Raw genomic sequence first — 23,474 nt, 5'->3', positions numbered from 1 at the left:
AGAAAGGCAGTATTTTGGCATATTATGCTTTATTATTTCAAGAAAGGTGAAAAAGCAACTAAAATGCAAAAAAAGATTTGTGCAATATGTGGAGAAGGTGCTGTGACTGATCGAACGTGTCAAAAGTCATTTGCAAAGGTTTGGGCTGGAGGTTTCTCGCTGGACAATGCTCCCTGGTTGGGTAGAACAACTGAAGTTGATAGCGATCAAATTAAGACATTAATTGAGAACAGTCAATATTGTATACCACATGGGAGATCGCTGACATACTCAAAAAATCCAAATCAAGTGTTGAAAATCATTTTCACTGGCCTGGTTATGTTCATCGCTTTCATGTTTGGGTTCCATGTAAGTTGAATGAAATCTTAACTGTATTTCCATATGGAATTCTCTACTTAAATGTAACAAAAACATTCCATTTTTAAAACAAATTGTGATGGGCAATGAAAAGTGGATGCTGTACAGTAATGTGGAACAGAAGAGATCCTGAGGCAAGTGAATTGAACCACCACCAACTACATCAAAGACTGGTCTCCATCCTAACAAAGGTGATGTGTTTGTGGTAGGATTGGAAAGGAGTCCTTTATTATGAGCTCCATCAGGGTAAGGCAGGATTGCACATTTCTTTGATGACAAGGCAAAAATAGTTATAACCTGGCTGAGAAGTTCTGATTTATCCACCCTGTTCATCAGACATTGCACCTTCAGATTTCCATTTATTTTTATCTTTATAAAATTCTCTTAATGGAAAAAAGTTCGGTTCCCTGCAAGACTGTAAAAGGCATCTGGGACAGTTCTTTGCTCAAAAAGATAATAAGTTTTGGGAAGATAGAATTATGAAGTTGCCAGAAAAGTGGCAGAAAGTAGTGGAACAAAATGATGGATACATTGTGCAATAAAGTTCCTCCAACGTGAAAAACGTGTCTTACTTTTACTTAAAAAGGCACTTTTTGGCCAACCCAGTGGAAATACTTTGGGTGGTGAATATTTCCTTTTCCCCATGTTCTGCTCTGTCATGGATGTTTGGACTGCATGATCTCACTTGCTTTCTCCTGATTTAGGTCCCAATGCTCGGAGGAAGCCCAAGGGCAGCCCTCGTGTCCCCGATGCCAAGAAGCCTAAACCCAAGAAAGTAGCTCCCCTGAAAATCAAGCTGGGAGGTTTCGGTTCTAAGCGAAAGAGATCCTCGGTGAGAGCCCAGCCTGTCCCTGTCCCCTGGTGATGGTGCCTTAGCCCGTGGAGAGGATGGTGGCTTAGTTCAGGATTCACCTTTCATGATGGTTGCTGAAGTATGTGGGGAGTTGATCATAGAACAGGGATCTAGGCTCACTGTGTAAGTCCTTGCCGTGCTTGCAGTGCCCCGAGTGAAGAGCGATTCCCTTGCCTCCCTTCTCCACCACTCTCTCCTTCCCCTTGGCCTGAACCTTGAGCCGTATTTCCTCTCACCCCATTAGAGTGAGGACGATGACTTAGATGTGGAGTCTGACTTCGACGACGCCAGTATCAATAGCTATTCTGTTTCTGATGGTTCTACCAGCCGCAGTAGCCGCAGTCGCAAGAAACTGCGGACCACAAAAAAGAAGAAGAAAGGTGTGCTGCTTTTCTGTATCAATATGTGATGGGCTGAGGGGAATGACTGGGAGGCATCTCCCTAAGGAGATGGGGCCTGGGCTTCAGGGGTGGGGGGAGGTGGTCGTTTTCTAATAACTGGGCTTTCCCTCTTCCTTGCCCAGGCGAGGAGGAGGTGACTGCTGTGGATGGTTATGAGACAGACCACCAGGACTACTGTGAGGTGTGCCAGCAAGGCGGAGAGATCATCCTGTGTGACACGTGTCCCCGCGCATACCACATGGTCTGCCTGGACCCGGACATGGAGAAGGCACCCGAGGGCAAGTGGAGCTGCCCACACTGCGTGAGTGCCTTGCCTCAAGGGCGGGGGCTTGGGCGGGGGGAGACATGCTGGTGCTGCTGGCTGTGGGCTTTCGGATGCTCTTGGAGGAATACAGGGTGCGGTCCAACTGGGCGAGGGTGGGGGGTGGTTGTAACCTGACTCTGTGGTCTTCAACTTCAGGAGAAGGAAGGCATCCAGTGGGAGGCAAAGGAGGACAATTCGGAGGGCGAGGAGATCCTGGAAGAGGTTGGGGGAGACCCTGAGGAAGAGGATGATCACCACATGGAGTTCTGTCGGGTCTGCAAGGATGGCGGGGAGCTGCTCTGCTGTGACACCTGTCCCTCCTCCTACCACATCCACTGCCTGAACCCCCCCCTCCCAGAGATCCCCAACGGCGAATGGCTGTGTCCCCGCTGCACGGTGAGTGCCTGGCCCCAACTGGGCTCAGACGAGGGAGGCGTGGACCAGCCCAAGGGTTCACCCCTCTTCCATGTGGGCATCTCCAGGCTGAGGTGCAGGAGAGGCCACTGGAGGGCTGGAGGCCTTTGAGCCCCGAAACCGGGGTTTTCCTTCCTTTGTGGTCCTGGGATGCCTTTCTCCTGGGAAGCTATAGGACTGACTTCCAACAGAGCTGATGCTTTGCCTGTTCTCCCAAGTGGGATATAAATGAGGTTTTAGCACTGTTGAACTTTGCCATTTGATAATTGGAATACATTCTTAAATGTGGTTGTGTTATACATCATTTTAATGGATATTTCTTGGTTTATGTCTTTTCTAACAGTTATTTTATGTGATTTTAAGCTATGGAAATGATGCTAGACAAAAAGAAAATTCAATCAGTTTTCTTATTTGAGTTCAAAATGAGTCATAAAGCAGTGGAGAAAACTCACAACATCAACAGCACATTTGGCCCAGGAACTGCTAACGAATGTACAGTTCAGTGGTGGTTTAAGAAGTCTTGCAAAGGAGATGAGAACTTTGAAGATGAGTGTAGTGGCCGGTCATGGGACGTTGACAGTGACCAACTGAGAGTAATCACTGAAGCTCATCCTCTTAAAACCACATAAGAAGTTGCTGAAGAACTCAACATCAACCATTCTACGGTTTTTCAGCATTTGAAGCAAATTGGAAAGGTTTTGAAGTGTCATCTTCTCTTATTCTATGCAACAATGACGAACCATTTCTCAATCAGACTGATACGCAATGAAAAGTGTATTTTATACAATAACTGGTAACAACCAGCTCAGTGGTTGGACTGAGAAAATGCTCCAAAGCATCTCCTAAGCCAAATTTGCACCAAAAAAAGGTCATGGTCACTGTTTGGTGGTCTGCTGCCGGTCTGATCCACTACGGCTTTCTGTATCCCAGTGAAACCATTACATTTTGGAAGTATGCTCTGCAAAGCGATGAGATGCACTGAAAGCCACAGCGCCTGCAGCCAGCATTGGTCAGTGAAAGTGTGTTAGCTGCTCAGTAGTGTCCGACTCTGCAACCCCATGAACTATAGCCCACCAGGCTCATCTGTCTGTGGGATTTCCCAGGCAAGAATACTGGAGTGGGTAGCCATTTCCTTCTGGGGATGTTCCCGATGCACAGATCGAAACCCAGTCTGCTGCATTGCAGGCAGATTCTTTATTGTGTGAGCTACCAGACCTACAGCAATGAAAGGGTTTGATTCTTCTCCATGAAAGCACCCAACCATACATGACACAATCAACGCTTCAATCAAAAAGTTGATGTTCAATCAATGTTGAACATCATGCGGTGTTCACACAATGTTCAATCAAAAAGTTGAACAAATTGGGCTACAAAATTTTGCCTCATCTGCCGTATTCACCTGACCTCTACCTCTGTTTCTCCCAACTACTGCTACTTCAAGCAGCTTAAAAACTTTTTGCAGGGAAAATGCTTCCACAACCAGCATGATGTGGAAAATCCTTTCCAAGAATTCATTGAATCACGAAGCCTGGATTTTAACACCACAGGAATAAACGTATTTCTCATTGGCAAAAATGTGTTTATTGTATTAGTCCCTGTTTTGATTGATAAAACTGTGTTTGAGCCTAGTTATAATGATTAAATGTTAAATTTCACAGTCCAAAACTGCAATTATGTTTGCACCAATCTAATAGATTAAGCGAGGAAACCTGGGCTCCAGGCCTGTGACTTCTCTGTGCCTACTTGCTCTAGCTGCTAGCTCTGTTAGGCAGATAGGAGTGATGTCACACCAGTCCTGGACTAAGTCCAGAAACAGGAGATTCTATTCTCTCTCTCAAAGGGTTTTGGGATAAGACTGTAATTGAAATGAGATTTTACTAACTATGAGGTTGAAGCTGCTCTCAGGTATACATCTCCTCCCTATGGTAGTGCTTTGGTATTGACTCATCTCTTTTTCTCTCTTAGTGTCCAGCTCTCAAGGGCAAAGTTCAGAAGATCCTAATCTGGAAGTGGGGTCAGCCACCATCTCCCACGCCAGTGCCTCGGCCCCCAGATGCTGATCCCAACACTCCGTCCCCCAAGCCCTTGGAGGGGCGGCCGGAGCGGCAGTTCTTCGTCAAGTGGCAAGGGATGTCATACTGGCACTGCTCCTGGGTGTCTGAGCTGCAGGTGAGCCTGGGAGAGACTGGATGGGGGCGGCAGTGAGAGTACAGCCTGTGGAGAGAAGGGTGGCTATCACTCTTGCTGATGTCTTTCTCGTCCTGCTTGCAGTTGGAGCTACACTGTCAAGTGATGTTCCGAAACTATCAGCGCAAGAATGACATGGATGAACCACCCTCTGGGGACTTCGGTGGTGACGAGGAGAAGAGTCGGAAGCGGAAGAACAAGGACCCTAAATTCGCTGAGATGGAGGAGCGCTTCTATCGCTATGGGATAAAGCCCGAGTGGATGATGATCCACCGAATTCTCAACCACAGGTACCGATGGAGCCGGCCGGGCATCCTGGAGGTGGGCTGCGTATCCTCAGGGGATTCAGAAAATGGACCTCACCAGTAACTTACAGTCGGACAAGACACTCAGTGTGTTATTTATTAACTGACTGAATCCTGGCCTTTGAGCCATAGACTGTAGATTAGAGATCATTTTTGGTGCAAAGACTGGTGGACCAGATGTATTGGTTCCGAATCCATGTGGCATCTGGCCTCCTCAGAGGCCTGGTTTGGAACATCTATTGTTGGCGGTTTCTGAGAGCAAGACTGACTGGGGAGCTGAGCAGGGGGCCTTCTGGCTCAGAGCTTTCTCCTCTTGACCTTACAGCGTGGACAAGAAGGGCCACGTCCACTACTTGATCAAGTGGCGGGACCTACCCTATGACCAGGCATCCTGGGAGAGTGAGGATGTGGAGATTCAGGACTATGACCTGTTCAAGCAGAGCTACTGGAATCACAGGTGAGCGACCTCAGTGATCAGAGCTGCTGCTTATTGAGAAGGACCCCTGGCAGCGCTGTGACATCTCTGTCCTCTTTAGGGAGTTGATGAGGGGTGAGGAGGGACGACCAGGCAAGAAGCTCAAGAAGGTGAAGCTGAGGAAGTTGGAGAGGCCCCCTGAAACCCCAACGGTTGATGTGAGTTGGCAGAAAAGGGCGGGCAGGACGATGTGTCTTCTGTGCTCCTCTGACGGTGGTCTAAGACATTCAAGTCAGTGTGGCTAAAATGCTTCACACAGATGGCTTCCTGGTGTCTCCACGTCTCTGGAAACCAGGAAAAGTACTGGGAATACTTTTATTTTCTTTTCCCTCGTCAGAAAAGCAAAAACATAGGCATAACGTGGAGGAGTCACACACCAAGCTTTTATGAAACTTGTTTTGGAACTTGCGTCTTTTGAGCCTTAATTCATGGCTCAGTTCCTTGGGGTTTTGTGTAAAATATGAGTAAGGTTAAGGTTAAAAGTAAATTTATGGAGAACGTAGAACTTTTCACCTGGTAGATCTTGACTGGTAGAATTATTGTGCTGCCAGGGAGACTGTGACGTGTCAGTCTTCTAATGTCTGTGGGACCAAGACCTCCATCTTGCCTTGCTTCTTGCAGGACCCTAAGTAAAACACAAACTTAAAATAACCGTTAAGCACCTTTTCCCCTGCCAGTCTTTTGTGGCGTCCTTGAGTAGGCTCTAGTGAGCATGTGTGAGGAGGAGCAGCTACTGTCTTAGGGAAGGAAAGGAATTCCTCACCAGCTCATGACTTCCTCTTTTCCTCCTTCAGCCAACAGTGAAGTATGAGCGCCAGCCAGAGTACCTGGATGCTACGGGTGGGACCCTGCACCCCTATCAGATGGAAGGCCTGAACTGGCTACGCTTCTCCTGGGCTCAGGGCACCGACACCATCTTGGCCGACGAGATGGGCCTTGGGAAGACGGTGCAGACTGCAGTCTTCCTGTACTCCCTCTACAAGGAGGTACGAAAGCTGGGGCTACTGGCTTTGTGTCTGGGGGAATGTTCTGTGTTCAGGGTCTTCTCTTGCACTCCCAAGAGACAGAGAAAGGAAAAAAAAAAACTAGTCTCTGACCTGGAGAACAGTGTTGAGTTGACAGTAAGAGAGACCTAAGTACCCAGAGACAGATGGGAGGGAGTGGAGCCTTGGGGAGGTTAGTGGTGGGTGCCCGGAGCCTCAGTCCTGGGGGTCGGCTGGGCGCTGAGATGAGCAGAACAGTGGGTGAAGCCAGTGTGGAGAGACCAGTGTGTGAGCTCCCTGGAGGCAGGCCTGGACCTGTGGGAAGGAGGCGGCTGGGTGTGTTTGTATCCTGGGGAGGGAGGAGGGGCAGCAGCAGTGCACAGGCCAGTCCTCTGCCTGCTGGAGGGGCCGGGTACCAGACAGTGGACACTGGGGTTTTGTGTGGGGTCCTGAGTCCTCACTCTCCCTCTGCTCTTCTTCCTCACAGGGTCATTCCAAAGGCCCCTTCCTAGTGAGCGCCCCTCTTTCTACCATCATCAATTGGGAGCGGGAGTTTGAAATGTGGGCTCCAGATATGTACGTGGTGACCTACGTGGGTGACAAAGACAGCCGTGCTATCATCCGAGAGAATGAGTTCTCCTTTGAAGACAATGCCATTCGTGGTGGCAAGAAGGCTTCCCGCATGAAGGTACCTGAGAGAGGCAGGGGTAGGGTAGAGTTGTTGCTATGGCGTCCTTGAGTCTGGTCCCTGGGGTGAGGTGAGAGGAGGGAATTCCCCCACTCCCACCCTCCCCGGCCAGTCCCTTGACTCGGCCTGGATACGAGTGACCAAGTCACCTTCTTGTGCAGAAAGAGGCATCTGTGAAGTTTCATGTGCTGCTGACATCCTATGAGTTGATCACCATTGACATGGCCATCTTGGGCTCTATTGACTGGGCCTGCCTCATTGTGGATGAAGCCCATCGGCTCAAGAACAATCAGTCTAAGGTGAGGGGCCGGGGAGCTGTGGCCTCCAGTTTTAGGGTTCTGGTACCATCTACTCAGGAAGAGGAGACCTAGGAGCACGGGAGACGGAAAAAGGATCTCTGCCTTCCTTACTCACTCATGATAGATAAGGCTTGGAGGCCAGGCCTTAGAAGAGAGATGGAGGACATTGCTGGTGGTCCAGTGGTTAGGACTCTGCACTTCTACTCCGGGGTGGGGGTGTGGGGCACGGGTTCATTAGCTAGTTGGGGAGCTAAGATTGCAAAGTGTGGCTGAAAGAAAAAGTCACTGTGGAAAGAAGATAAAGAATAATAAAAAAAAAATTTTTTTAAGAGAGATAGAGGTAGGGGCAGGGGCTTAACTGCTGGGCGGTAAAACGGGACTTTACAAAGAAGTACTGGAGTCCTGTTTTCATTGCACTCCACTTCTCTCCATCTGCTTCACCAGTTTTTCCGGGTTCTAAATGGCTACTCACTCCAGCACAAGCTGTTGCTGACAGGGACTCCACTGCAGAACAATCTAGAAGAGTTGTTCCACCTGCTCAACTTCCTCACCCCTGAGAGGTTCCAGTAAGTGTGTGCTTGTCCACAGTCAGCTCCTCATCCTTCCTGCTCCTTCTGCCTCCTGCGTCATGTCCCTTCCCTTCCCCTCTCCAACAGCTTCTTTCCTTTTCCTTCTGAAGCAATTTGGAAGGCTTCCTGGAGGAGTTTGCGGACATTGCCAAGGAGGACCAGATTAAAAAGCTGCATGACATGCTGGGCCCTCACATGTTGCGGCGGCTCAAGGCTGACGTGTTCAAGAACATGCCGTCCAAGACAGAGCTGATCGTGCGTGTGGAGTTGAGCCCCATGCAGAAGTGAGTGTGGAGAAACGGGGTGCTGGCTCCGTTTGGCAGACACAGCTAGACACGCAGGCCCATCTGTGTGGTGTTTGCCAGTCCTCCCCGTACTCTGATGTGAGATGGGTGGTGACCAAGCCAGTGAGGCTCAAAGGAACCTGTGGCCGGGGTGCTGGGTCCAGAGTACTCAGCGCTTCCTTCCCTTGTTTAAAAAGATGGCAATGGCGCTTCTTGGGTTTCCTCAGTCCCAAAGTGAGAGGTGTTGGAAGGAAGGCCCCAGACCCTGGAACCACATGGTGAGCCAGGTGACGACTCTCGAGGGTGATATCTCTTACCCTGTCGTCTACACAGGAAATACTACAAGTACATCCTCACTCGGAATTTTGAAGCCCTCAATGCCCGAGGGGGTGGCAACCAGGTCTCTCTGCTGAATGTGGTGATGGATCTTAAGAAGTGCTGCAACCACCCATATCTCTTCCCCGTGGCCGCCATGGTAACTCTGCCACCCCTTGTCCATCCCTGGGTGGGGACTGCTCCGTGTGGGGTTTCTTTCTTTATTTTTTTTCTTTTTTGCTCCTCTCTAGGAAGCCCCTAAGATGCCTAACGGCATGTATGACGGCAGTGCCCTCATCAGAGCATCCGGGAAATTATTGCTGCTTCAGAAGATGCTCAAGAACCTCAAGGAGGGTGGGCACCGTGTCCTCATCTTCTCCCAGGTAACTTCCGGGTAGCAGTGGACAGCTCAGAGACGTACGGGAGGAGTTTCGTCTAATTAATCCCGTAATTTAACTCTGCTCCTCTTCAGATGACCAAGATGCTGGACCTGCTAGAGGACTTCCTGGAACACGAAGGTTATAAATATGAACGTATTGATGGGGGAATCACTGGGAACATGCGTCAGGAGGCCATTGACCGCTTCAATGGTAAGAGGGGAGGAATGGCTTTGATCCTGGCATCTTCACTCACTCAGAGCTCTCGACCTATCACTTGTTCTCTCACATCTGTTTTTCTGGGTAGTGGTTCAGGGTCTTTTGTCGACATGGAAGAGTACTTTTGAATTTCTTGACTGGAAGAATGTATCAGATTATTTCTGGGAGATTGTTAATTCCCTATGGAGTCTTTGTTCTCTCTGCTGAAAAGAAGGGCACTTCATTTAATCATCTTCATTGCTGAGGCCTGGGAGGGACCCAGATTTATCCAGATTTACCAAGCCCAGATAGCAAGCTAGTGGCAGGCTTGTCTCAGTAGCTGCTACCACCTCCTCCTCTTTTTTTTTTTTTTTAGCTTTATAACTTGAGATAGTTTTGAACACAAAAGTTCAAAAAAATAACATAGCGAGTCCATGTATACCTTTCACCGGGCTTTTCTTGATAACTTACATGACCACAGTACAATGTTCAAATCCAGGAAATTAACATTGGTGTCTAGTATACTACTAACCAGGTCATAGACTTGAACGTCACCACTGACCATGTGTCAGGATCCACTCACAGATCCCACATCACTCATAGTTGTTGTCTTTTCCACTTCTTCATTCTTTTTTACTCATGATGTTGATATCTTTGATGGTGACTGGTCAGCTTCTTTATAGAATGTTTAGCTTTTCTAATACCAGTCTAGTTGATGTTTTCTCATGATTTGATCAATGTTAGACATTTCGGGCAGGAGTCTGCAAGAGTGATGCGGTGTCCTTTTCAGTGCATCATTCCCAAGGACTATGTGACAGTGATAATGTTCCACTGCTGGTGTTGGCCTTGATTACTTGGTTCAGGTGGTGTCTGCCTAAGTTCTCCCCTGTAAGGTTTTCTTCATTGTGATTGATAAATTCCTTTAGGGGACACTTGAGCCCATGGTGACATCCTATTTCTTCTTAAACTTTCACACACATCTCAGTATCTGTTGTTGCTCTTTGCTTACGACACCATTATTGATACTTCGGTGTTTGCCTAAAGAGGTGTGTTTTTTTTTTGTTTTTTTTTTAATTTTTTTAATTCAAGTATAGTTGGTTTACAGTGTTGGGTTAATTTCTGCTGTACAGCAGAGTGATTGAGTCATACATATATACAAGTCTTTTTTAAAAATGTATCTTCTTTTTCATATTCTTTTCCACTGTGGTGTATCACAAGATACTGAACACAGTTCTTTGTGCTGTACACAGTAGGACCTGTTGTTTATCCATCCTATATGTAGCATTTTGCATCTGCTAATGAGGTTTTGTATATCTGATGCTCCTTATACTTTTGTTCATTGGAATTGTGGTTCCTCTCTTAGCACCAGGTGCTCAGCAGTTTTGCTTCCTGCTTTCCACTCGAGCTGGGGGCCTTGGAATCAATCTGGCTACTGCTGACACAGTTATTATCTACGACTCTGATTGGAACCCCCATAATGACATCCAGGTGAGCAGAGGCAGCAGCCTTGGCATATAGTAACTTACTGGAAATGCACAGTGTTCTCTGTGAGGGCTCCACCATCTGGAATTAGTTGTTTCAGGGGAAAACAATAGATTCTTTTTAAATGTCTTTTACCTTATTGTAAGCTGGAGAGTTTGGGTTCGCTCTGGTCCTGTTTTGGGTAACACGGTAGAGGATGGTGTCTGGGAGCAGGGGTGCAAAAGGAAGTTGCATGAGGCAAGCTGCAGCTCGAGCCTCATGCTGGGTTTGGCTTACTATGTGAAAGTCAGGGCAAAAAAACACGGTTACTTCAGTTTTTGTCTTCGTTTTGTATCCAACTCCAGGCCTTTAGCAGAGCTCACCGTATTGGGCAAAATAAGAAGGTGATGATTTACCGGTTTGTGACCCGTGCGTCTGTGGAAGAGCGCATCACGCAGGTGGCCAAGAAAAAGATGATGCTGACGCATCTCGTTGTTCGGCCTGGGCTGGGCTCCAAGACTGGATCCATGTCCAAACAGGAGCTTGATGATATCCTCAAGTTTGGCACCGAGGAGCTGTTCAAAGATGAGGCCACAGATGGAGGTGAGCTGGTCAGGAACTTGTGTTGGTGTGGGGTGTGGCTGCTCTAAAGGGCATCTTTGATCCTGAGGGTCTTGGGACTCAGACCTCAGGTCTGTGGGGCTAGCTTTCTCCACTGCAGCTGCTGATGCTAACTGGGGGTGTGGACCCCTGATTCTTTATAGGAGGAGACAACAAAGAGGGAGAAGATAGCAGTGTCATCCACTATGACGATAAAGCCATTGAACGACTGCTGGACCGGAACCAGGATGAGACTGAAGACACGGAGCTACAGGGCATGAATGAATATTTGAGCTCATTCAAAGTGGCCCAGTATGTGGTGCGAGAAGAAGAAATGGGGGTGAGTATGAGTCCAATGCGGTGCTTGGTGATTCGTCCAAAAGTTGGAGTTGAGACCACGACGGTATTTGAGACGAGGAAAACATCTGTAGGCAAATTAGTACAGTGATTATTTTTTCACCTCTTTGAAAAGAAATTCTGTAAGTATGAGCAAATCACATTCACTTCTTGGACGTAACTGGCCACATTTCACACTCAAAGCATTTATATTAACTGCTTTATTAGACTCTTACTTTATTTTCTCTTATGCATTTTATTAGCTCTATAAATAGACTTTGGATTGCTAACCCAACTGTCTCCAGAGAAAAGGTAGGAGGTGTGATATGTACTTAGCCTGTCTTCCTGTACTTTTGGAAACAATTGTTTTTCCTTTTTCCCTTCTGTTTCCTGGGTCTTTTAAAACAGAAAACAAAGAATACTCAGTTACGAATGTGTGGACTCTAATATTTTTCCCCCAATGTAATAATAGAGTATGGAATTAAAGAAAAAAAATTCTTTCCCTTCTGGTCCCCTTTGAGCCACCCAGGTCAAGGTTCTTTGAATTGACATCAGTTTCTGATGATCTTTGACATCTATTCTCATCCTTCCAACTCTGAATCATTCCTCTTGCTGTTTTTCTGATATGTATCTTAACCTCAGTGTTGTGTGCTTATGGCTAAAAAGTCTGACTGGTCTGCAGCCTAGTAGTCTTCAGTCAAAACTGCCCTCCTGTCAGGGTGGCCCACATTTGGGAGGGACCCTGGGAGGGACCCAGGGCAGAAGGTGCTGAGTGGCTGCAAGAGAGGGCTGGTACTCTCCCTCCCACTGTTAACCTTTCCTGACGATGGCCCTCTAGGTGGCTGCATAAAGTTTTATTTTTTGAATATTACAGCCCTCCATATGTGTAGCTCCTACATCTACAGATTCAGTTGTGCCCTGTGTGGTACTGTAGTATTTACTGTTGAGAAATATCTGTGTGTGAGTGGACTCATGTAGGTCAAACCTGTGTTGTTCAGGGGTCAGCTGTAAGTCTCCTGATTCAAAATTCAGAAGCTATAGAAGTATCTCTTCCCCACCCCAGTCCTTTGGCTACCTAGCACCCTCGCTGGGGATAAGTGATATTTATTTTACAAACTATTTTATATACATGTAAATCACATATGTGTGTATGTATATATATAGACGTGTATATACACAGAAACACCTTTTTCCCTTTTTCTTTTAAGGAAAGTAGTTTTTTCTAAAGTTGAAGTATTGTTCCACAGGGAAGTCCCCAGGTCCTCTTCTAAGTGAGGTATAGCAGTAGACAAGGAGACATGGGGCTTGGATCCTAGTGAACAGTAAGAAGGGAATTTCCTGGTGATCCAGTGGTTAGGACTCCACGCTCTCACTACTGAGGGCCCAGGTTCAGCCTTTGATCAGGGAACTGGGATCCTGTAAGCCACATGGCACAGCCAAAAAAAGAAGGGAGTGGTTATTCTTTTCTGCTCCTTGTGGTTAGACAGGGTCCTGAGACAGTTTTGAGCAGTGGGTTGTTGCAGAATCCTCAGTTCGTGGCTGAAGCATTTATTTGTTGGTGTAGGACTCTCTAGTGCTGTCTTCCTCCTCTGTCGTGTGAGCACATCCAGAGAGAGGAGTATGAGATCAGAGCAGTCTGGAACGCTGAGGCCCCCACACTGGAGAGAGGTATCTGTTCTGGAGAGTCCCCCGGATCTGTAATGGACATTGTAGGAACAAGAAATAAACTTCTGTTGTGTTAAATCACACCACACAAAAATGGGAAGAATAGTTGATTTACAATGCTGTGTATATTTCTGCTGGGCAACAAAGTGATTCAGTTATACTTTTTAATATATATATGTATATATACACATTTTCTTTATATATATTCTTATCTGTTATGTTATCATAGGATGTTATATATAGTTCCTTGTGCTATACAGTAGGACCTTGTGGTTTATCTCTTCTATATATGAAAGCTTACATCTGCTAATCCCAACCTCCCACTGCAGTCCCTTCCCCTTGGCAACTACCCGTCTGTTCTCTAGGTCCATGATTCTGTTCCATAGATAGGTTTGTGTCATACTTTCAGATTCCATGTATAAGTGATATGGTATTTGTTTCTGACTATGATCATTTCTAGTTGCATCCCTGTTGCTATGTAAGGAAAGTGGCTTCTCCATGATGTTCTGTACCTCACTTTTGTCTACCTGATCTTAGAAGATTTATTTTATCCAAATCAGTACAGAAAGAACTTCTGCCTCACCCCCCTGTGTAATATGTCACCATTTGAAAGTACCATAATTTATTTACTTAAAAAAATGAGATACAATATAAAATACTATTATATTAAAGGTGTATGATGTGATTTGGTATATCGTATCAAATCATAATGGTTTGTATGTATTGCAAGATGTCACCCCAGTAAGTTTAGTTCTGTTACCATATATATAGTATTAACTTTTTTTTCTTGTGATGAGAGCTTTTAAGAACTGTTCTTTTACTATAATAGCAACTTTCAGATGTGCAGTATGGTATTAACTAGAGTTTCCATGCTGTGTATAAAATCATCATAACTTAAATTTATACCTTTTGACTCTCTTCATCCATTTCACCCCCCCATAATTTATTCAGGTTCCCTAATGGTGGAGATGTAGGTTGTTTCTTATATCAATGCTGTTAACAGCTTAATTCTAATGTAAAGGATTTGGAACTGGTGGTCCTAAACTATCGGAAAAAAAAAAGTGAAGACTTTCAGAGGAGCATAAACATTATGGGGATATAAGAGGATATGTAATTTTTTTTTCACAGTTGATAAACTTTTATGAAGTTTATGAAGAACAGAAAGGGCTTATGGCCCTTCTACTTTATTGCTTGGGAGAATCTTCTGCAGTATTTCAGAAGCTTCTCCATTCTGCCTTGCTAAGGCTGTAATCTCTTTCCTACATTTTACCATCTCCCAACTGTTTGTGTGTCAGTAAAAGGGGTTAAAAGAATGCATATTGTCTCTTCATCCTTCTATCTTGTGATAACAGCTTGTCCTGTCAATTAAATTTCTTTCAAGTTCTTAGGTTCAAGCAGGTACACCATGTATTTCAGAGTCAAGTCATGAACAGCAGCTAACAGAGTGGGAACTGTGAGGACCAGGGGTAGCTGGGGGTGCAGCAGCCCTGAGTCCTGGCCCTCCCTCTGCCCCAGGAGGAAGAGGAGGTGGAACGGGAGATCATAAAACAGGAAGAAAGTGTGGATCCCGACTACTGGGAGAAATTGCTGCGGCACCATTATGAGCAGCAGCAAGAAGATCTGGCCCGAAACCTGGGCAAAGGAAAAAGAATTCGTAAACAGGTCAACTACAATGATGGCTCGCAGGAGGACCGAGGTGTGTGTGGCCGGCCCCGCCCCCCACCCATGGGCCGTTCCACTAGAGCAGTGGGCCCCGCTCATCTGCCCTCTCTCCCTCCAGATTGGCAGGACGACCAGTCCGACAACCAGTCCGATTATTCGGTGGCCTCAGAGGAAGGTGATGAAGACTTTGACGAACGTTCAGAAGGTGAGGCCCGTGCCTTTCTGTTGGATTTTTACCTGTTGCTTTGTCTAACATCCTGATCAGCGTCGCTCACACGTCCTTTTTCTTCTTGTAGCTCCCCGCAGGCCCAGTCGCAAGGGCCTGCGGAATGATAAAGATAAGCCATTGCCTCCTCTGTTGGCCCGTGTTGGTGGGAATATTGAAGTGAGTACCACTCGGTCCTAGGGCAGGGTGGGTGCGAGTGGCTGTCGGGTCTTGGGGGAGTTGGGTTGCCTCCCTCTCACCTGGCTCCTTCTGCCCCCCAGGTTCTTGGTTTTAATGCTCGTCAGCGAAAAGCCTTTCTTAATGCAATTATGCGCTATGGGATGCCCCCTCAGGATGCTTTTACCACCCAGTGGCTCGTGCGGGATCTGCGAGGCAAATCTGAGAAGGAGTTCAAGTAAGTCGAGTGCTTGGTTGAGCACTGTAAAGCAAGGCCTCTGAGTCCGGGTCTTTCTGCACACTGGAGCCTGCTGTGCCAGGAGGCACTTCTGCTGAAGCTGGAAGTGCAGCTGCTAGGAGAAGGGCTCTCTGTTCCCTGCTTCCCCAGCAGAGGACCTGGGGCACAGCGTGGGGTCTGGAGACCAGCTCTCAGCACCATGGCGGGCTTTACCTCACATGGAGCCACAGTCATTTCCAGCATGAGGCCTGACTGCCCTGCGGGTGGGAAGGAGTCTGGTCTGGGAGCTGGCTGCTCTTTAACCTGTTTCTGTTTCTTTACCACAGGGCTTATGTCTCACTTTTTATGCGGCATTTATGTGAGCCGGGAGCAGATGGGGCCGAGACCTTTGCTGATGGCGTCCCCCGAGAAGGCCTGTCTCGCCAGCATGTCCTTACTCGGATTGGGGTTATGTCCTTGATTCGCAAGAAGGTGAGCCCTGAGCCTCCCTCGGTGATCCAGGGCTTATAGTGGGAGCTGGAGAGCCAGCAGGGAAGGAGCCTAGTTGGACTCGGGTCTTCAACCTCTTGTCCCATTGCTGCAGGTTCAGGAGTTTGAACATGTTAACGGGCGCTGGAGCATGCCTGAACTCGCAGAAGTAGAGGAAAATAAGAAAATGTCCCAGCCAGGGTCACCGTCCCCAAAGACTCCTACCCCCTCCACTCCTGGGGACACACAACCCAATACTCCAGCTCCTGCCCCGCCTGCCGGTGAGTGCTCCTGGGTGTTAGTCCTCTGTCCTCTTCTTTTTGTCCTGGCCTGTGGTTTTTCTGTTCCCCTGTGCTGAGTTCTCAGGGGACTCCGGCAGGACGCACAGCAAGCTCCCTCTCAGTTTAGGAGGGCCGTCCTGAGAATAGGGCTGGCTCTTAAAGGCACGAGAGGACAGTTTAAGATGAGACAGACTGAGAAGGCATGACCTTCTCTTTGATCTGGGACCTTCTTAATTAATGTCTATTGTTGGTCTGCAGAGGATGGGATAAAAGTAGAGGAAAATAACCTCAAAGAAGAAGAGAGTGCAGAGGCAGAGAAGGAGGTGAAGTCTGTACCCCCTGAGGCCGCCGTTGAGGTGAGAGGGTGACAGACGCCACACTGGAGGCCGTGGGATTGGCCCATTCTCCCTGTGGGAGGCTGGCCCGTCTGCTTCAACCTCTGTCTTCTCTCTTTTGAAGTGTACACAGCCCCCTGCTCCTGCCTCAGAGGAGGAGAAGGTCCCAGTGGAGCCTCCTGAGGGAGAGGAGAAAGTGGAAAAGGCAGAGGTCAAGGAGAGAACAGAGGAAGCGATGGAGACAGATCCGAAAGGTATGTCAATCTGCGTGCCCTGCAGACCCTGCGAACCAAAGGACTTCGACTTGCAGCCCAGCTGGAGGCAGTCCAGAGGAACTGACACACGGAAGACTCTTTCACCCCTGAGTTTAACTGTGGGCTTTTTGTCCCTCAGGACATCTTTTATGACTTTAATCATTAAGGTTTAGGTTTAGGACTATTTCAGATCTAACAGAGGTGGGGAGCACTCTTGTTTAGGTATGTTCTCAGTGCCATCTATTCCCCCCAGGTAATGCTGATGTGGAGAAGGTGGAGGAGAAGGCAGCAGTTGATCTGACTCCCATCGTGGTGGAGGACAAAGGTGGGTGTTTGGAGAAGCCAACTGTACTGTAAAAGGACTCTATTGCTGAAAGGAAGAACTTTGTCTCCCAGACACCTCTCCGCCCACAGGCTCCCCATCCATACTGATAGAATCATTTTATCCCAAGCTAAAAGACTCCCCCTCTCCCCACCTGTGATGGTCAGTGGGCTGGTGGCACCTTTTTGTGGGTTTAAGAAACAGTTACATGTGGGGACTTCCCTGATGGTCCAGTGGTTAAGACTGCTCTCCCAACGCAGGGGGCCCAGGTTCAATCCCTGGTCAGAGAACTAGAGCTCACATGCTGCAACTACGACACAGTGCAGCCAAATATATACATATATATATATATATATATATATATATATATATATATAAAAAACACGTGGAGAAAGGGTGGAAGTAGATGGGTGGTCTCGTAGCACACGGTGCTGTATGTACCGGTAAGGGCCATGGTGCTGTCTTCTGTCTAGAGCTGACATTTCTCTTCTGTCTGTTCTGTAGAAGAGAAGAAAGAAGAAGAGGAGAAAAAAGAGGTGATGCTTCAGAATGGAGAGACCCCCAAGGACCTGAATGATGAGAAGCAGAAGAAAAATATTAAACAGCGTTTCATGTTCAACATTGCAGATGGTGGTTTTACGGGTATGAAAAAGGGGCCCACTGGAAAGATTCAAGGTGAAATTAGGGTTCTTGTCAGAAACCAAGGTACGGAGACTTTGGCTCTCCTAGAGGGAATGCCAGGCCTACAGCACACTCCTCTGGGGTCCCTGTTACAAAGCCAAAGGCACAGTAAGTTGGTACCGGGTCAGGAGTTAAGTAGCTGAATCCTCAGTGGTGTCTGCCTTTGTGTTTCTCCCCGTTCCCCATACCTCTCTTCAGAGCTGCACTCCCTGTGGCAGAATGAGGAGCGGGCAGCCACTGTCACCAAGAAGACTTACGAGATCTGGCACCGACGCCATGACTACTGGCTACTGGCTGGCATCATAAAGTATCCTTTGCCTGAGTCCAATCCAAGGTTCTGGTGGGATTTCTGCCGGTCTAACAGTTGGATGTTCTTACTTTCCCTTGTTTCATTTTTCCTGAGCGATTAATTTTCCAACAGCCATGGCTATGCCCGTTGGCAGGACATCCAGAATGATCCACGCTATGCCATCCTCAATGAACCTTTCAAGGGGGAAATGAACCGTGGCAATTTCTTAGAGATCAAGAATAAGTTTCTAGCCCGAAGGTTCAAGGTGAGCAGGAATGGGAGGAATACAGGCTTTATGGGATGGCCTTTAGAGTGCAGAAGGGACTGCAGAGGAAGTCTGGTCATTCAGCTATACTGTATGTTTTCCTGGGTACTTAACTGTGTATCCTGTGAATGGCTTTGCTCCCAAGTATCTTAGAGATCAAGACAGACTTGAAAAGTAAGCAGTTACTTAATGGCTGAAGATGACTGCCTGACAAATGACAGAGACCAGCACCATGGGTGTGCTAGGGGACCTCTGCAGGTTGGAGTGTTCAGGAAAGACACAAGTGTGATTGAATTGACTGTAAGGAGGCGGGGCTGTCAGTTCCTGAGTCTGTGCGGATGAGGGGTGGGGAGATTCAGAGACGTAGACCTCCATTTTTAGAAATGCTGGGGCTAATATGCCCAGGACTGAAGGGACACCTTTGTCAGGAATGCAGCAAATTGTACTGAGGGCACCTTGTGGAGACATCAAAATGAAGACAAGGCACATGAATCTCAAGCTAAGTATTATAATTGGGGAGGGAGGAATGCATACCAGTGAGCCTTCCAACATCATGTGCCAAGTAGCAGGTGGCACAGGGACAGGCCTGGTGCCTGTTCTCAAGCTTTCAGTTTAAAGTAGCAGCAAATGTGTGGTCAAGTGTGTTTCAGTCTAAGTGTTGCGATGGAGACTGCTAAATCCATAAAGAAGTTCTCCAGGGGGAAGGTGGGGAGCGCTCACAAATGCTTCACGGAGAAGATGGAAGTTTTTTTCCTACAATTTTTTATTTTTTTTAATGACCACTTTTAAAGTCTTACTGAATTTGTTACAATATTGCTTGTTTTATGTTTTGGTTGTTTGGCCAGGAAGCCTGTGGGATCTTAGTTCCATAACCAGGAATATAACCTGCACCCCTTGCCTTGGGAAGCAAGAGTTGTAACCACTGGACTACCAAAGAAATCCCCTTGGAATGAATAGAGATTTGTTGGATAGATAGAAACAGGAGGCTTTATGAACAAAAGGGTTAGGTTGGGTATACAGGCTGTAGAGCTTTAGGTAGGGTGTTTGGAAACAGCAAATAGTCCAGGTCGGGTGTAGGAGACACTCATGGTGGTGGTAGGAGGTAGGCTGGAGAGAGAGGTAAGGCTGGAGGCCTGGCTTAACCTTACAGTTCATGGGTAGCTATTGAGGGTTTGTGAAGGGTTTTGACACAACCAAGGGAAACTGAAATAGAACATTTCATGAGATTACAGAACTACTCTATACTCCTGAGGTAGTGAGGGCTCAACTCTTACACTGGCTGTGGAAAAGGATGAAATAAAGGAAATGAAACACTAGACAAATTTTTAGGATTTATTGATTTACTGTGGGGTCAGCAGGTTTTTTCTGTTAAGGGGCCAGAGTATTTCAGGCTCCTTTGTAAGACAAACTCTGTAGTGATACGCAAGCAGCTGTATGCGATAAACCAGAAAGTATGAATGTGTTCCAGTAAAAGTTTAATTTACTGATGCTAAAATATGAACTTCATATAATTTATATGAAGTGTTATAAACTATTACTTTGATTTTTTTCCAACCATTTAAAAGCCAAAAACCTATTCTTAGTTCTTGGGTCATCCACAAACGGGTAGTGGCCCAGATTCGGCCCACAGGCCATAGTTTGCTGACCCCTGACTTACTTGACTGGATTTGAGATACAAAGGAGTGAGACTCAACTGAGGTTTTGAGTCTGAGTTGCTGAGAAAGTTACATTATAATCGGCAGATGAGAGAACTGAGGAGAGCAAGCAGTCTGTAGAAAAGAGTTCCATTCTAGACAAGTCCTTTGGTGTTTTTGAGAAGTAAATACCCCAGCACCATCAACAAGTGGGATCAAAGTGATCAGCCATGCACAAGTGGGAACAGAACAGTCGGTGCCTGAGGTACAGGTTTGAGAAGCACCACCCCATTTGCATAGAGGGGCTGGCTGATGCTAGGAGGTGAGAGAGAATGCTGATTCTGGAGAAAGCTTATAGTTTGGGGCAAGAGGGAGGAAGCTGGTGAAGGAGACAGGGTATATAAGTTGAAGGTAGATGTCTGGTCTGTTTGAGCATAAATTAGTAGACCTTGATGTAGGCAGGTCTTGTGGAAGAAACAACAGTCCATTATTCTCATACTCTCCTTTTTCCTGATCTCTAATGAATTCATTCTTTTTAAGAACCAGAGGATCATTGAGTAAAATAAGCCTCGTAACTCAAGTATCAACATTCTTTCCCTTGGAATGTGTTTCAAAGGACCTTTTACACAGCTCCAGCAGGCGACATGTCAAGTGTTTGTTGCAATATGAGTTTTGGTGGTGGGGTCTGGAGGCAACCAAAGATATTCGACACTGGGTGTGTGGGTAGGTAAAATGTGGATTCACATCACATCATTCAGCAGCAGGTAGAAGCAACAAAATACATTTCTATAACATAAATGGACCATTTAAAAAGATACATAGTGGGGAAAGGAGGAAACAATTTTATAATGTTTACAGAAAAACATTCTATAAATTAGAAAACACACATGAAACAATACTATCCTCAAGAAAACCCACAAAAAAGTAGGTATATTAAAAGGATTGCCTATTTGAGGAAGGAAAGGAATGGGAGTGAGATATGGAGGTGAAAGAAAAGAAACAACAGGAATAATTTTTTAAAGAGTAAAACAACTTAAGGGATAGGGTAGTTATATCCAAAGGATGACTGTCATGCAACTGTTTAAAGTCATATTTTATTTATAGAGTTTTACCATGTAAGACTTGTCTTCCCTGGTAGCTTAGACAGTAAAGCGTCTGCCTGCAATGTGGGAGACTCAGGTTTGATCCCTGGGTTGGGAAGATCCTCTGGAGAAGGAAATGGCACCCCACTCCAGTACCCTTGCCTGGAATATCCCATGGACGGAGGAGCCTGGTAGGCTACAGTCCATGGGGTCACAAAGAGTCAGACACGACTGAGTGACTTCACTTAACTATGTAACTTTGAGTGAAAGCAATATAAATACGTATATAGAATCTAATTTTGTAAAAAACATATGTAATGAAAAACCTTTAACGTTATCTTTTGGAGGTGGAATTGTGATTTGAATTCTTTATACATTATGTTCTAAATTGAGTATCATTTTTGTATAAGGGTGAATCAGTAAAGGGTGAAGAACTTTTAAAAACACAGACCTCCAAAGAGGGGTAAAAAAGGCCGTAGTATAATGTTGGACTGCCAGATGAGGGGGAGGGAGCATCCATCTGTGAGGTTCTTTACAGGTTCTGAGAGGCCCGTCAGAAGCAAGCGGAGTGAGCATCAGTCTGATTGCCGTCTCCTCTTTGTCTCTTGTCCAGCTCTTAGAACAAGCCCTGGTGATTGAGGAGCAGCTGCGTCGGGCAGCTTACCTCAACATGTCAGAGGACCCTTCTCACCCTTCCATGGCCCTAAACACCCGCTTTGCTGAGGTGGAGTGTCTGGCAGAGAGTCATCAGCACCTGTCCAAGGAGTCCATGGCAGGAAACAAGCCAGCTAATGCAGTCCTGCACAAAGGTAGCCAGTGGCTCCCCTGCCTCCTGCCAACCTGGCCTCTTCCTTCTCTGCCCCTCCCCAGTACACAGTTACTCCTCCAGCCTCAGCCTTTATCCAGCCCCTTTGTCTGGGAGCTTAGGGTATGCGTGGTATCCTCGCCTTCCTCCTCAGGCAGCTGACATCTTAAAGGCAATCAAGGACAGTAGTTCTTTGCCTCTTAACTTGAATATAGTTCCTGGAGGTGGAAACAAAGCAGAATAACATAGTTTCATCTGTGGTAGTTTAGAGGTAATTTCAGGTGATTTAATATCCTGTCAAGTTCTAGACCCCTTTCAACATTCAGTTTCTGATTAAAGTTAAGACACTGTGAGGGGGGTGGAGGGTGAAAGGACAGAAAGAAGGCTGGTATGTAGGAAGAAGGGAGAGCTCCAAAAGAATAGAGGAAAGATGAGAAAAGGAAACGGAATAACTATTCAAGAAGTGGAGGAAATAAGACAATAGGGATCAAGGAACAGGTGACTTTAAAATCATAGACTCACGGGCAGCTGGAACTGGAACATGAGGAATAAGAAATACGTGGTGGAGCCAGGTCAGGTGACTCAGTGACAAATGACAGTATTCCAGCACATCAGTTTCGGTAGCTGAGAAGTTCTAGGGGGAAGGGATGGTCCCCATATGGGAGGACAGACCTGGGTCTTGACCACCACGGCTCACCGCATCTTTTTCTCCCCATGCAGTTCTGAAACAGCTAGAAGAACTGCTGAGTGACATGAAAGCCGATGTGACTCGACTCCCAGCCACTATTGCCCGAATCCCCCCAGTTGCTGTGAGGCTACAGATGTCAGAGCGTAATATTCTCAGTCGCCTGGCAAACCGGGCGCCTGAACCACCTCCACAGCAGGTATAGGACCATTTTCCTCTGGCCAGCTGTTGAACAGAGCCATTCCAGAAGTTGGAAACTTTGCTGTTTGTCCCTAGCTTTACAGGCTGGGCAGCGGGTGGGCTTACCAGTGAGTTCTCTTGGGATCTGGTGGGTTGCTGTGGTCTTGGAACTCTGACTCCCTTGGCCTTGTCTTCCTATAGGTAGCCCAGCAGCAGTGAAGACCCAGATGGAAAATACCACCTCCACCGCTGAGCAGTGACCTTCCTCACTTTCCCTTGCCCAGATTCTCCCCTGGGCGCCCGAGAGACCCTCTCCTTCCTTCTGCCCCATCTTCTAAGTTGTAGAGGAACAGCCCCCCGAGCACTAGGGGAGGGGAGGGAGTGAGGGGCAGTGGTGCCCTTCCTGCTGGAGAGACTGCAGCAGTAGCGCCGGCGCCATCTGCAGGGAGCTGGCGGGCTGGCCTTCTGGGCCCTGGCTTCTCCCCACTGTAACACTGTCTGTTACAACACGAACTGTTGTGGGTTCCCGCCAGGCTTGAAGAAAATGATCTGAGTTTCTTCCTCCTTCCGTTTTATTTTGTTGGTTGATTTTGTGTTTTCTTTTCTCCTTTTTGGGGGGTATTCACAGTGGGCCGGGCCCCTGGGCGAGACACAGCTACCTCTGTTGGCATCTTTTTAATACCAGGAACCCAGCGGCTCCAGCCCCTGAGTGGCTAGAATGAAATAAAGTGGAAAAAAAAAAAAAAAAGAAAAGAACCAAAAGCATAAAAAAAAAAAAAGCAAAAAACAGCAGATTTCTTGATGAAAACTGAAAATAAAAGTTTCCTTGTATTTTAGTGC

At 46.9% G+C, this 23,474-nt stretch overlaps 1 protein-coding gene and 1 non-coding gene across 7 annotated transcripts in view; both read left to right on the top strand.

Annotated features, from left to right (window-relative positions):
* CHD4 (chromodomain helicase DNA binding protein 4) overlaps positions 1–23,198 on the top strand; it is a 29,312-nt gene extending 6,114 nt beyond the window's left edge. For 2 of the 6 annotated variants that reach the window (XM_070371794.1, XM_070371792.1), the window contains exons 7-40: positions 1,062–1,189; positions 1,455–1,590; positions 1,734–1,912; positions 2,072–2,311; positions 4,295–4,498; positions 4,601–4,806; positions 5,147–5,278; positions 5,358–5,454; positions 6,091–6,282; positions 6,767–6,967; positions 7,129–7,266; positions 7,711–7,832; positions 7,946–8,119; positions 8,453–8,594; positions 8,686–8,817; positions 8,907–9,024; positions 10,373–10,497; positions 10,836–11,073; positions 11,235–11,410; positions 14,587–14,767; positions 14,852–14,938; positions 15,030–15,118; positions 15,220–15,353; positions 15,680–15,824; positions 15,937–16,102; positions 16,361–16,458; positions 16,562–16,691; positions 16,945–17,016; positions 17,518–17,655; positions 17,893–18,001; positions 18,116–18,248; positions 21,578–21,776; positions 22,490–22,653; positions 22,836–23,198. In XM_070371794.1, the coding sequence (XP_070227895.1) occupies positions 1,062–1,189; positions 1,455–1,590; positions 1,734–1,912; positions 2,072–2,311; positions 4,295–4,498; positions 4,601–4,806; positions 5,147–5,278; positions 5,358–5,454; positions 6,091–6,282; positions 6,767–6,967; positions 7,129–7,266; positions 7,711–7,832; positions 7,946–8,119; positions 8,453–8,594; positions 8,686–8,817; positions 8,907–9,024; positions 10,373–10,497; positions 10,836–11,073; positions 11,235–11,410; positions 14,587–14,767; positions 14,852–14,938; positions 15,030–15,118; positions 15,220–15,353; positions 15,680–15,824; positions 15,937–16,102; positions 16,361–16,458; positions 16,562–16,691; positions 16,945–17,016; positions 17,518–17,655; positions 17,893–18,001; positions 18,116–18,248; positions 21,578–21,776; positions 22,490–22,653; positions 22,836–22,853 (4,943 nt within the window). In that variant the 3' untranslated portion in view covers positions 22,854–23,198. Of the gene's footprint in view, positions 1–1,061; positions 1,190–1,454; positions 1,591–1,733; positions 1,913–2,071; positions 2,312–4,294; positions 4,499–4,600; positions 4,807–5,146; positions 5,279–5,357; positions 5,455–6,090; positions 6,283–6,766; positions 6,968–7,128; positions 7,267–7,710; positions 7,833–7,945; positions 8,120–8,452; positions 8,595–8,685; positions 8,818–8,906; positions 9,025–10,372; positions 10,498–10,835; positions 11,074–11,234; positions 11,411–14,586; positions 14,939–15,029; positions 15,119–15,219; positions 15,354–15,679; positions 15,825–15,936; positions 16,103–16,360; positions 16,459–16,561; positions 16,692–16,944; positions 17,017–17,517; positions 17,656–17,892; positions 18,002–18,115; positions 18,249–21,577; positions 21,777–22,489; positions 22,654–22,835 lie in introns of all 6 variants that reach the window. The other 4 variants (XM_070371795.1, XM_070371793.1, XM_070371796.1 and 1 more) reach the window with 3 other exon arrangements.
* On the top strand, positions 16,142–16,279 carry LOC138988055 (small Cajal body-specific RNA 11). The gene has a single exon (XR_011464399.1). It is a non-coding gene; the product is annotated as a small Cajal body-specific RNA 11 (non-coding RNA).
* Positions 23,199–23,474: the final 276 nt, after the last annotated feature.

Source organism: Bos mutus, chromosome 5, assembly GCF_027580195.1.
Source record: "Bos mutus isolate GX-2022 chromosome 5, NWIPB_WYAK_1.1, whole genome shotgun sequence".
Lineage (NCBI taxonomy): Eukaryota > Metazoa > Chordata > Mammalia > Artiodactyla > Bovidae > Bos > Bos mutus.
The sequence above is the reverse complement of the archived record's forward strand: the minus strand, read 5'-3'. Positions and strand labels throughout refer to the sequence as shown.